Genomic DNA, 11,607 nt, shown 5'->3' on the forward strand with positions numbered 1-11,607 from the left:
AGTCGTCCGTATTGATACATGCAATTCTAGATAATAATCATTACTCAAGAGGATACAGCGACATATACATATTGGCATGCAGTCTGAAGGCTTCCTTATTGGGAAATTTCGTGCCGCCTTCATGGCATAACCTCGCGTGCAGTGTGAGATGTCGGGGGCAATGCCTGGAATGCGTGCAGGTTCGGTATACAAGACAGAGGCAATGTTCCCAAGTTGCCTACAGTCTTGGTATACGCACAGAAATACTGTTGGATATGACAGCATTCAGTGTTATTCGCCAGCAGGACTTGCAGGCAGAGAGGTGCCACTCAAGCGAGTCACCGGCGTTTGGCTCAAACCCCGACAGCGTGGCGAATCAAATTCCTGGATCTTGAGCGCCGTTGTGCCCAGGATGCCTGGATTCTGCTGAGGGGTTCAAGTGTCATTAAGTAACTTAAATTCAGTTATGTTGTAGTTATCGGTAGTTCATATCTTTGGACTACCATCAGCTGAGGTCGTGGACATCCATTGCTCTGCCCTTGCGCAGGCCGTCCAGCTTCAGTGTCCCAAGAGCAAAATTCATCAATGAAAGAGCTGGTTCATGCTGGTTATGGATCGTTATGCCATCCGTAGCTATATGTCTTAATATCCCGGGGGAATCGTGCCTCACAAAATGGTGCATACGTATTTGCCTGTTGATGCCCAAAATCGTAAGCTCTTAGCCTGCCGCACGAAGGAAACAACTTCATCCTTAGCTCCTTAGGACGGCCTCCTCAAGTGAGCCAAATATAATTTTAAGCCTACGAGGCAAGCACATGATCGGACCTCAAGCCAAATTTACTTGTGGGGTGCTGAAAAATACCTGGGTTTGGTCATAGTTATTAAGACATATATCCTGTCGCATGTTCCTTAATATGTCATCCCTAAATAGGTTTGAGCACTGTTTTTTCTCTTGCACTTCCCTACGCTCCAAGAGGATGTTGTTTAGTTGGACTCATCGTCCTGTGCAGATTGTGCGCGAATTCTACAACTCGTCGAACTTTCTAGCTTCTCAGGATCCCTTCTGACAGTCCTTCCGTGCTGGCCATGAAATCATGCGTTTACAAAACTAGGAGATGCAGTCACTCCAAGGATACCCACGATTCCCCGGAAACGAACCTACACAAGTCTTCATTGTTAGGAGACTCAGACTCGCAAAACAAACCAGGTAGGCAACTGACGAATGCGTCAACTGAAGTTGCAAGCAAATGCCAATGAAGTAAATGCTGCAAAGGTGTTCCGGCCGTTCCTTTGGGGGCACAGTGGCTCCATGGGTTCCATTCCCGACGTTCCGCGCAGGCGTTGAACGTGCTGTTCCCCCCAAGTCACCTTCAGCTGTTACTCACACAGCTCAACTACTCTCACTTTCGCCGGACAGTTTCTGTTAAAATTCTGGACGGAAAGCACTGATTCCGTCACAAACACGTCAGGGAGACAGTCTGGCATTTCCAAGAGTTTCCACTTTGTTGGACTCTGTTGGACGGGAAGATCAATCGTGCTATTCCCACAAAAAAGTCGTTACAGTGCAACTGTGAAGTTAGGAGCTCCCCACTGCCTCGTGCAACTGAGCCACTTTTGCGTAAGGTGTCCCTCCGATGTACATAAGAGTGGTATTGTCTGCCGAACAGTCAGCAGAACGTGTAGGAGTCAGTATGTACTCACGCATTTTTACGGGCTCACAATAAACAACCTATAAATTCAAGACAAATCGTAAATGCCAAATTCTCCAAACGCTACAGTGCAGGCAGTGGTGTTTAATGGTTGTACCAGGGCACTCCTACTCGTTGGGTAGGGGCCAATACAAATAAACGACGAGCGGCCTCTAAAACAAAGTATCTGACACAATTAAGTGGAGACGAATGGTCTGAGGTAGAAAGTGAGTCTGAAATGCCGCTGTCCACACTTGTCACTCCAGCGGCGCCTGCCACAACTTGCCACTGCGATGTACACATGCGTGGTCAGATGACGCCAGAACAACCTGAGCTACAGAAAATGATGTACAAACTCAGCAAAAAAAGATATTTAATGCGGGAGATTCGCTTTACACGAGTTGCAGCAATTGCATTCACTGAACCTCTGTTTACTGCAGACCTGGGTTAAGCTTCCGGGTCCGCACTCCTGTACAAATGGGGGAAAGTTTTTGCCTTGTTACCACCACAAAATGAAAAACTGTGGCGTTTCTCACTAAGGTCGGGCTCTATCGCTTCTTATATTTGCATCGGGGGAGTCCTCTTTTCCTCTGGTGAGTCAGGGCCGCCAGCGGCAGTGCATGCAGGGACCCCTTTTCCTGGCTTGGCCATACTTCCAACAGCTTATTGTGAGCCACTTCCCCAGTATTTTGAGTAGTCTTCTCGGTTACTCTCCATTAGGAGCTCCCTATGAGGCGCTAAGTTGCCAGCCAGCCATCAACGAGCAGGGACCTTTGTGCCTGCAACATTACTTTATCAGGGAGCAACCCCCAGATCCATCACATCGAGTGGCCTTGGGTCTGGGAGGAAATGGCGAAGCCGATGATTGGGTCATCCCTTCTCTCGTTGGCTACACCTGCAGCTTAGTTTTTTTTCTGTAGAGGCGGTAGCCGCAGGGGAGAGGTACGCACGAGTTACTCAGGGCTCTCGCGACGCTAGGGCCCCAGCCACCCCAAAAGGGCAGTGCACACTGTCTACAACGAACATTCTCAACTTATTGGCCAAGATGGACATGCCAACGCACATTCCGTACTCTCCCCAGCCTTTGGGTTGGTCTCTTCAGACGTACAACCTACTCACGCTTGTGCTGAGTTCTATATTTATAATATGTTTGTTTATCATGTACTCCATCTCCCGCACGGTCTCTATTCTGCCACACGCTTATCGGATGGTGACCCTCGAGAGGCGAAGGATGCATTGCTTTGATGTCGACATCACATCGGGAAGGCAGGCCCACAAGGTCCGTATGCTTTATATTTGGATGGTCAGGGCCTCTCTTTTGGTTATGTTTTGCTTTGTTTGGCAGTACTGCGTTTTGACATACAAGGCCATTGACTTTTCGCAGCGCCGGGGCCCCCTCCAGCTGTACCTACAATGCGTTTTGTGGGAAAGCGATTGTTTTGGGTTGAAGAACCACCATCACTTTTTTGATTTCTACTCCAATCCCACCAATGTCTGCGTGAAGTTCAAGGAGATAGCAGAGAACCGGATCGAGGACGTGATGGATGAGATTCTTGACAATTATCGCTACCTGCTGTGTGTTCGTTTCGTATCTCCTGATGCGATGGTGTACACGGCTGGTGTGGCTATTGCTTTTGCCTTGGGTTATTTGATCCTCACGGGCTTTGAAGTGCTGGTCTGGCTGCTATATAGATCAACAGAACGCTGGCTGCCTATTCTTATTTCCACTATAGGCATAGGCTTCTTTGTCATCTGGATCGGCAGTCTTTTCATTCCTCAGCTCTTCACCTTCTTCGGATGCTGGATCAGCTTTGTCATGGTCCTCACCTTGCCCTGGATGCTTTGGTTAGCACTAGCTGCTGCGTACAACCTCCGGAAGTTGCAACACCAGAAGTGGGCCCTGTGGCAGGAACAAGCCAACCGGTAAGCAGCCTTATCTATGAAGCTTGACACAGGGGAAATACGCACACGCGCAGATAGGCAGGCTGCTCTAGCCAGACCTAGCCTTTAATATCGTGGAAACATAGATCTATGCAAATATGTGTGTAGTACATAAAATTTTCGGTGTATCTCAGCGCTCCCCTGATGCAGGAGCAGCGACGTCGCATGCAGGAACTGCTATGCCCCATCATCATAGAGCAACGCCGGTTGCTGCAGGCTCTCTTATGTGACTTTAACGCCTCTCGGGCTCGTGTGCGTGCTGCTGATTACGCACACGTGCTACATTTGACCAGACGTAGATGGTTCAAATGCTCTTGTTTGTCTGTGATCGGTGTGCAGACCGCTCGCTCAACTGATTGATCGAGGGCGAAGAGGTAGCGACCCTTTCCTGGAGAAACGGGCCTTAACAACCAGGGTAAGTTCTGTTTGCTTCTCCCTGTATTTCTCTGTGTCTCGTACGTTGATTCATGTGTGTATTCAAACTGGTTGAACGCAGCCGCTCTTATTTTGAAGGGCAGCTTCACCGCGCAGCTGGTTGCTCTGCTGCACGTTGCGTGGAGGCCGTGATGGGCCTAGCATTCATGCGTGTATCAGCTGTTCTGAGGTCTATGTAAAGCCGCTAGTGTACCCAAGCGCAGAGTGTGTGCACGGATAAAGTGATCCGTGTTTGCCCTTTTCTTGTTTACTGTATCTTCTTTTGGTGGCTACGGTGTTGTCATTTGGTTCCTTGCCTTTAATTCTTCGTTACTTGCTGCTCCCCGCGCTTTGCAGGGTGGGCACGGTTCTGGTGATGGTTTAGGGGTGCTGGACTTGGACGTGGATATGGACGATGTGGCTGCACTGAAGGCGTCCGAAATATGCGAAGAGGGCCAGGCAGAAAAGGGCAAAAAGAAAAACGATAATCACTTCGAGCTCACGAATATCAAGGATACCCTGCAAGGGACGCTGGGTCTGAGACAAAAGAAGGACAACAGCTCTCAGCTGCCGGGCGGCAACCGTGCTCAGCCTTCTGCTCAGGCCCATGCGAACCTCTCAGGCACTGCGGAGAACTCAACTAATTCTCAAGATAAAATGAGCAGCAGGCCACAACCACCGAGCGATGCTGCCAAAACTGACTGACTTCTACGCGTAATGCCGCCTCAAGCAAAGCCTCTTGTTTTACACAGGCAGATAGTGTACAAACTCCCTCTCTGTTCGTTGACCTGAACTCTGCAAACTGTGCGGAAGCAGGTGCGAACATGCAGTGGACATCAAGCGAGCAGGCTCCGTGCCTGCCAACACATTATTTGCATGCGGCCGTGTACGTACATAGACCTGAATGTGTTTGCCACTACTTGAAGACAAAACACAGAAGATCAACTTATTAAGATTCCGGCCACCTGCCGCCCTTGGTGGCAACAGGACTGCGGAATGTAAAGATAGTACTCACTTGCAGCCAGCCAGCTGTTTTCTTTCGTGTATGACCTGGAAACGCTGCACTCTACTCATGCACTATGGATATGCGCAGCTACTGTGAACCTCCGCATTGCACTGGGCCTGAGGAGGCATAAGGAATTGTAAGGACCCGATGTCATGCAACGCTGCAGCTGTCGCAGCACCGAACTTCAAGAGTTGGACGGACGGTAGTTGCGGCTCTAGGCACTACCTGCATCTGTAAGGGTGATATGTTCGCTGCCCGGATCGCACCCATCGATTGACTTCCGTGGCTGGAGGAGGGCATGTGGAGCCCTTCCGTTTGCAATGTATACCACCATGTAAGGCGCATGTGTAACTATGCATTTCATCTTTTTTCCATAGTTTCACGACTATGATTGCCGGTGTTGTTCGCCGACGCAGTACAAGGTGACTCGAATTACCTACATACCGTGCATGGAAGCAGTTCTGAGAACATGTAACCTGGTGTGGGTCCACTTGAATTGCGAAACAAAGGTTCGCAGACCAACGGAGTCTGGATACACCGAAGTGCATGGTTTCAGTTGCCAAGCTATACATAACAGACCTGAGCATATCGGACTTGAAGATGAAAGCGGTGTTGACGGCCTGCGGTCTGCTATACTTCCGACTGGAGCTCCACATGTTGTAATTTATAGCTGAACTGCAGTAAAGCAACTCACTGCAGAATCCCCGGCAGTTTCTCTGAACAGCAATGCACTGCAGGTGCACATTGGCAATTACCACTTCCATACGCATTGTGGAACACGGAGACAAGGGAGAGGCCCCTCTGCGATAAATCGTGCACCAAGCTTCTCGCCTACACGCACAGTTTTAAGGACTCTCCTAGGATAGTGATACGCTCGATGAAATGCCACTTGGGTTGGTGGGATGCCCACAAGGGCAGGTATGAACATTCCCGTCTTCCGGTGCAGTCCTTAATAAGAAGTTTGTGTTGGTTCGCCATTATGCTGATGCATAAGCGTCTTAGTAATAAACAGGCACCTTTTGTCTATCTATCTCCAAGGAGAGCATCACAATGGGTCACCCAGCAGATGCAGGAGGGCGCCGGCCTACCGCGACTCTCATAGCTCGTTTGGTGGTACGGCTACCTCGGGGACAGCAATACACCCGGGAGTCCCCTGGATCCGTGACTAGTCGGAAGCGCTGTAGCCAACCATCTTATTTTGCTTTTTGTAACCAGCATGGACATACGCCACACATACAACTACTAGACACACCCTCAGCACCAACGAAGTTCACTAAAGCTTAATTGATCTTTCAACATTGCTGTTTGACATATACAGTTTGTTTCAAGCTTACTGCTCCTAAACTGAAACGGCCCTTATCTGTCCTCTATGCCACTGATTCTAGTTATAGGGGGGCGCTATGAGGCCAGTTAATTGTGATGATGATGATGCGTTGCCTACAGCTGCAATCTTTTCCTGCAAAAAGAGAACCTCCTAATGAGTGGAAAAGTATGTATGTTCGAGTTATGCATCAATGGCCTTTCCCACTGTTTGCACTCTGCAAACGGCATCTACCGTTCACAAACAGGGCGCGCCGCACTTCCTAGAAAGTGGCACCACCTCGTATACATTAAATGTAAGGCCCTTGGCTATTAATCCCTAAGGCACTGTTTTCTTGCATACATGAGGATTATTTGTTTGTGCATAGGGAGTTACCATTGATAGTAAGGCTTGCGTGAGCCGCCCTTGGGCGGCTGTGCGTGCGTGGAACGGAAACGGATAGGAAAACGAGTAGAAGCAGCAGGTACGGGTACAGGGCTTCAGTCAAACAACAAGCATCATTTAAATACCTTTATTTGTTAATTTACCTGGAAGGGTCTCAGGCAACGCAGACGACAGTTTGTGAGCAGTACACGAGTCGACTGTGGTGGCTACCGTTGGAGTAGCTGGCGCTGTTGTTGCTTCAACTGCTGCTGTTGCTGGTGCCACTACATCGCCTTTTGCCGTATATTAGCTTAAGTTTACCTGAGCCGCAGGGTTCGTGGGCCATTTACTTTTGCATTTACCATTGTTCTGTTTGTCTGGCGGTCGCGGCTGTTGCATGCAGCGAAAAGCCGGTCGGGGTGTCGTTTGTCCTCTACGTTTCTGAAGAAATCCGCATTATCTTCTATCTTGGGTTATATCGGTCTGCTCTTTGGAGATCCCTGTGCAGAGTTGGTCTGTCGTTGGTGGCATATCGACATACATCGTTGTTTTTGCGTCCCCAGTAGCATAGGAGAAGACACAGCACAGGGGCGAAAAGCACAGGAGCCATCAATTCCACTCAGTCTTTCTCCACCATCTGCGGTTTCATTAAACAGGAATTGAGCCCGCGCGACGCGGGTGCTGTGCGGGTGTGTGCTGCACGTCTCTCGCTCACCTCGCTTTACCGCATTCGCCATACTTGCACGAAATGGATTCAGCAGAGGTTTGGGGAGAAGAAGATGGTGTGACCGCTGAGGTCGCCAATCTTACGGCTGCAGAACTGCGGATGAGGACATCTTTAGTTGATTCGGAGCTCAAGTACTTCAAGAGTGAAGCAAACAAGCTCAAATTTGAACTGAACAATATGCAGGTGCCCAATCTATAGGTGTATTATATACAAGCAGTTCACTTGTGGCTTCAATCACATCTTAGCATATGAATGCGTGCTTTTGAGAAACCATTGCGCTTGAGAAAATGGGAAGAGTCCTTACCTTCGCATACTGCATGTGCAGCTGTGGATATGCTTCGTCGTAGAGGTGGAACTACGATTGTAGCCTGCCTTGTGGGGCAGCTGCTTGAATACCCCTCAATGTATGTACGGTTTTTGTTTGTGTGGTCGTGTGCTCTTCAGGAGAGGATCAAAGAGGCAATCGAAAAGATCCGGCTGAACAAACAACTGCCTTATCTCGTCGGCAGCGTCGTTGAGGTGAGAGTAGTTGTACAGTGCACTGCAGAGCAGCACCATGCTCGCAACTGTTGATTGAGGTTCATCTGCAGTGACGTTTTGTCTGCCAAGTGGTACCACCTCACCCAGTATGCTGCGTGTTTCCTCGTCAACTTTGTGTGTGCGTGTGTGTGAGTCTCCGCGTGCATTTCTGGATTTGCTTGCGGGTTGACGTCTGCAGTTTTACCAGGCATAGCAGCAGAGATGCCTTGAAATCTAGGTAATGGGAAATTATGTGTATATTTGTGGAATTGGCATTTGTGTATTCCAGTTGTTTGATAATGAAGAGGAAGGAGAGGAGGACGGGGCGGCCACCGACATTGACCTGCAACGAAAGGGGAAATGCATCGTTATCAAGACCTCTACAAGACAGGCAAGGAAATGAGAGAGCTAGATAATTTTAAGATCTGTTTTGAGGAAGAAAGCGCTGCTGTTTGCATGCTGACTTTAGTTCGGGGGCAGGTATGTGCTGCGTTGTGGGCGCTTTAGACCGTCTTTCTCCCCGTCATTGGCCTTGTGGAGGCAGATCAACTGAAGCCTGGAGATTTGGTGCGTACCTGCATGTAGTTTTCTTCTGCGGCTGCAGTAGCGTGACCACCGTATCCGGCTCCACGCCCGTTGTGAACAACGCCTGCTGTGAATTCTGTAAACGTGTTCTAGTAGGGACTAGGGGTGAAGAGTTTAGGCCTTATTGTTCAGGCCGTGGGATCAAGAGTTTGTGACCTGCAGGTAGGGGTCAACAAGGACTCGTACCTGGTGCTGGACAAGCTTCCTGCAGAGTATGACGCCAGGGTAAAGGCAATGGAGGTTGACGAACGACCCACAGAGGAGTACAGTGATGTTGGGGGTCTCGACAAACAGATTCAGGAGCTAATTGAAGCCATTGGTCGGTGCAGCACACAGTCAATTTCCAGCGAACAGAATCTCTAGACAGGGGGCCATTAGCCATTCTGGGGAAGGGGAATCCCCCTACTTGTGGAGTAGCAGGGTAGAGTTAAGGGCTTTTGTGTTTCCACTATCAGCTAAAATCTGCAAAACCAACAACGAAAAAACGCTCATATGCAGGCACCTACCCAAAAACGTAGACACACATACACAAACACACACTTGTTCAGTGTGGTTGAAGCGGTGTATGTCTCACAGTTCTCCCCATGACGCACAAGGAACGTTTTGATAAAATCGGCATTCGGCCACCAAAAGGTCAGCTTCGCTTGGTGCAAATGGCCCTTGGCATGTTTTGCAGCTTCAACTTTTCTCTCACGTGAAGTGGCCTCACCAAAATTTCTGGGTGTATTTGTTTTCCGACTGTAGCTCGACTGGTAATTTGGTCAACCTTCCGTCTGCAAATATTTTGTGAAGCAGTGTGCAATCCGGCTCAGGAGTTCTGATGTATGGGCCGCCTGGAACCGGGAAGACCCTTCTCGCAAGAGCATGCGCAGCTCAGGTACTCTCCGCCTTGCAGCCACTCATTTTGTGAATAGCTGGAGCACAGTGTGCCTGAATATATATGATTGCTAGCGTTAACTGGCTATTGAGTATTTGGCTTGTGTCTTCGTTTCAAGCAGACTTAAGCTTCCGTAGTGGACGTCGTTGCGTCCACAACGGACCACGCCCTATGCTTCGTTGTGCTGTTCCAGCTTTTCCCCCGTATACACGTCATTGCATGCATAACGACTTTTGCGACGGGCGCACTATGCGTAGTATCAAAACTTCAGCTGCTCAAGAGGTGTAAGACACCTCACGTATTGGTGCGTGCCTTTGCAGACAAAGGCGACGTTTCTGAAGTTGGCGGGCCCGCAGCTCGTCCAGATGTTTATTGGCGATGGTGCAAAGATGGTCCGCGATGCTTTTGAACTGGCGAAGGAGAAAGCGCCTGCAATCATATTCATTGGTATGTTGGTTCTTGACATGATTTAGCTTTGCCTCCCAGCATCGAAGTGTGCATGCATGCGTTCCCATCTACAGCCTACTCCTAGGGGGATAGGGGGGAGGTATTGTGGATTTGGTAGTTATGCTGGCCTTGTGTACCTTCCAAGTATGGCATTATCATGTTGGTTGCCTTTAGATGAGCTCGACGCCATCGGGACGAAGCGTTTTGATAGTGAGCTATCGGGAGATCGTGAAGTCCAGCGTACAATGCTTGAGCTCCTTAACCAGCTGGATGGCTTCAGCAGCGACGACCGCATCAAAGTAAGTCGTGGACGGGGGTTCAGTGGTACAGGGTTCGCACAGCCGTATTCATCTTAGGGTTATACAACTACCAGATCCCCTTTAACTTTCTAACTAACATTGCCGTGTTCAGTCGAAGTCGTGAAGTCAGTGGCTAGTAGTATGCGCTGTGCCTTCGGCCTGTTCATCTTTTGCAGGTTATTGCAGCAACGAACAGGCCGGATGTGCTGGACCCCGCTTTGCTCCGTTCTGGGAGGCTCGATAGGAAAATTGAACTGCCTCATCCCAACGAAGACGCCAGAGAACGAATTTTGCAAATTCACGCCCGAAAGATGACCGTAAACAAGGCGGGTAGGTACCGCTCAAGTTGGGTACTGGCCGGTCTCCCAGCAGTGCAGTGCTTATGCATGGCCCAAGATGCCTCATTCCGTTGCTGAGGATTTCGATCCTCAGCAAATGAACATGTGTGGCAGTGGATGCGTAAAGCACAGAAATGAGTTCTCCTTGTGGTGTGCGTAGACGTGAACTTCCGGGAGCTAGCTAGGAGTACAGACGACTTCAACGGCGCTCAGCTCAAGGCCGTTTGTGTTGAAGCGGGAATGATCGCACTTCGTCGCAACGCCTCCGAGCTACAGCACGAGGACTTTGTCCAGGGTATTGCTGCAGTTCAAGCTAAGAAGAAGTCAAGCCTGAACTATTTCACGTGAGATCCAATGTGCAGCTACTTGCCTTCTGAGCATATAGAAAAGGAGCATTTATTCCTTTAGAAAAGGTTAAATGGACGCCCTATGGGAAATGACCACCCCCTACTGGGAACGCTTGATTTCGTCGAACAGCGTTGGACCGCGAGTTCAAGTCGTTCCCGGTTGTTTCATTATTCTTCACGTTTTCATAAAAAAGAACATTGGGATAGGCGGGGCTGACAAGGAATGGAATTCCCTGTTTGCGGTTCCCCTTTGGGACCCCCAGCTGAATGGGTGTGCCTCCCCCAGTCCCCCAAACGATGGGGCGCTCAAAGGCTGCTGAACAGATCCAGTGACACAACTGAACTTACAACTCAAATTTGGGTTTGGTAGTAGGGCATGCTATAGTGCACAAGCCACACTTAAGTCCCCACACATGCCACACTTTTCTGTGTACTCAAGGGATGTGCAAGGCACAACGTGGCACCGATCGTGCGACGAAGAATCACCGAAGTGCAGAGCAGTTTGTGTCTGCATTGCTCACAATAAATCGCCTCCCTGTGGGTATATGCACTACTGACCTTCCAGCTAAGTGTTCTGCTGGTGCCCAAGTGCAAGCGGATTTGTTTCTGTCCGTTGGCGGCTCTATATACAAGGACAGATTAATTGCTGTTAGTGGTTTTACAGCTTGCTTCTCATCCCCATTTTGATAGCATGAACCCTTGCTCGGTCTTGTCGCAGAAGTTCATCCAACCTCCAGAGGTTCCTCTCCTTATGGT

At 49.5% G+C, this 11,607-nt stretch overlaps 2 protein-coding genes across 2 annotated transcripts; both read left to right on the top strand.

Moving 5' to 3' along the window:
- Positions 1-2,712: 2,712 nt before the first annotated feature.
- Positions 2,713-4,727, top strand: EMWEY_00014310 (hypothetical protein, conserved; the record flags this gene model as incomplete). The annotated part of the gene is made up of 3 exons (XM_013477275.1): positions 2,713-3,590; positions 3,948-4,023; positions 4,380-4,727. The coding sequence occupies 3 exons, from the start codon at positions 2,713-2,715 to the stop codon at positions 4,725-4,727; spliced, it is 1,302 nt and encodes a 433-aa protein (XP_013332729.1).
- Positions 4,728-7,460: 2,733 nt separating this feature from the next.
- Positions 7,461-10,852, top strand: EMWEY_00014320 (26S protease regulatory subunit 6a, putative; the record flags this gene model as incomplete). Its single annotated transcript, XM_013477276.1, has 11 exons — positions 7,461-7,622; positions 7,884-7,958; positions 8,248-8,325; positions 8,466-8,525; positions 8,706-8,862; positions 9,120-9,176; positions 9,356-9,420; positions 9,741-9,867; positions 10,042-10,166; positions 10,343-10,496; positions 10,665-10,852. 11 exons carry the CDS (start codon positions 7,461-7,463, stop codon positions 10,850-10,852), a joined length of 1,248 nt encoding a protein of 415 aa, XP_013332730.1.
- Between the last annotated feature and the right edge of the window lie 755 nt (positions 10,853-11,607).

The sequence above is a fragment of the Eimeria maxima genome, genomic scaffold (assembly GCF_000499605.1).
Source record: "Eimeria maxima Weybridge genomic scaffold, Emw_scaff110, whole genome shotgun sequence".
In the NCBI taxonomy this organism is placed as follows: Eukaryota; Apicomplexa; class Conoidasida; order Eucoccidiorida; family Eimeriidae; genus Eimeria; species Eimeria maxima.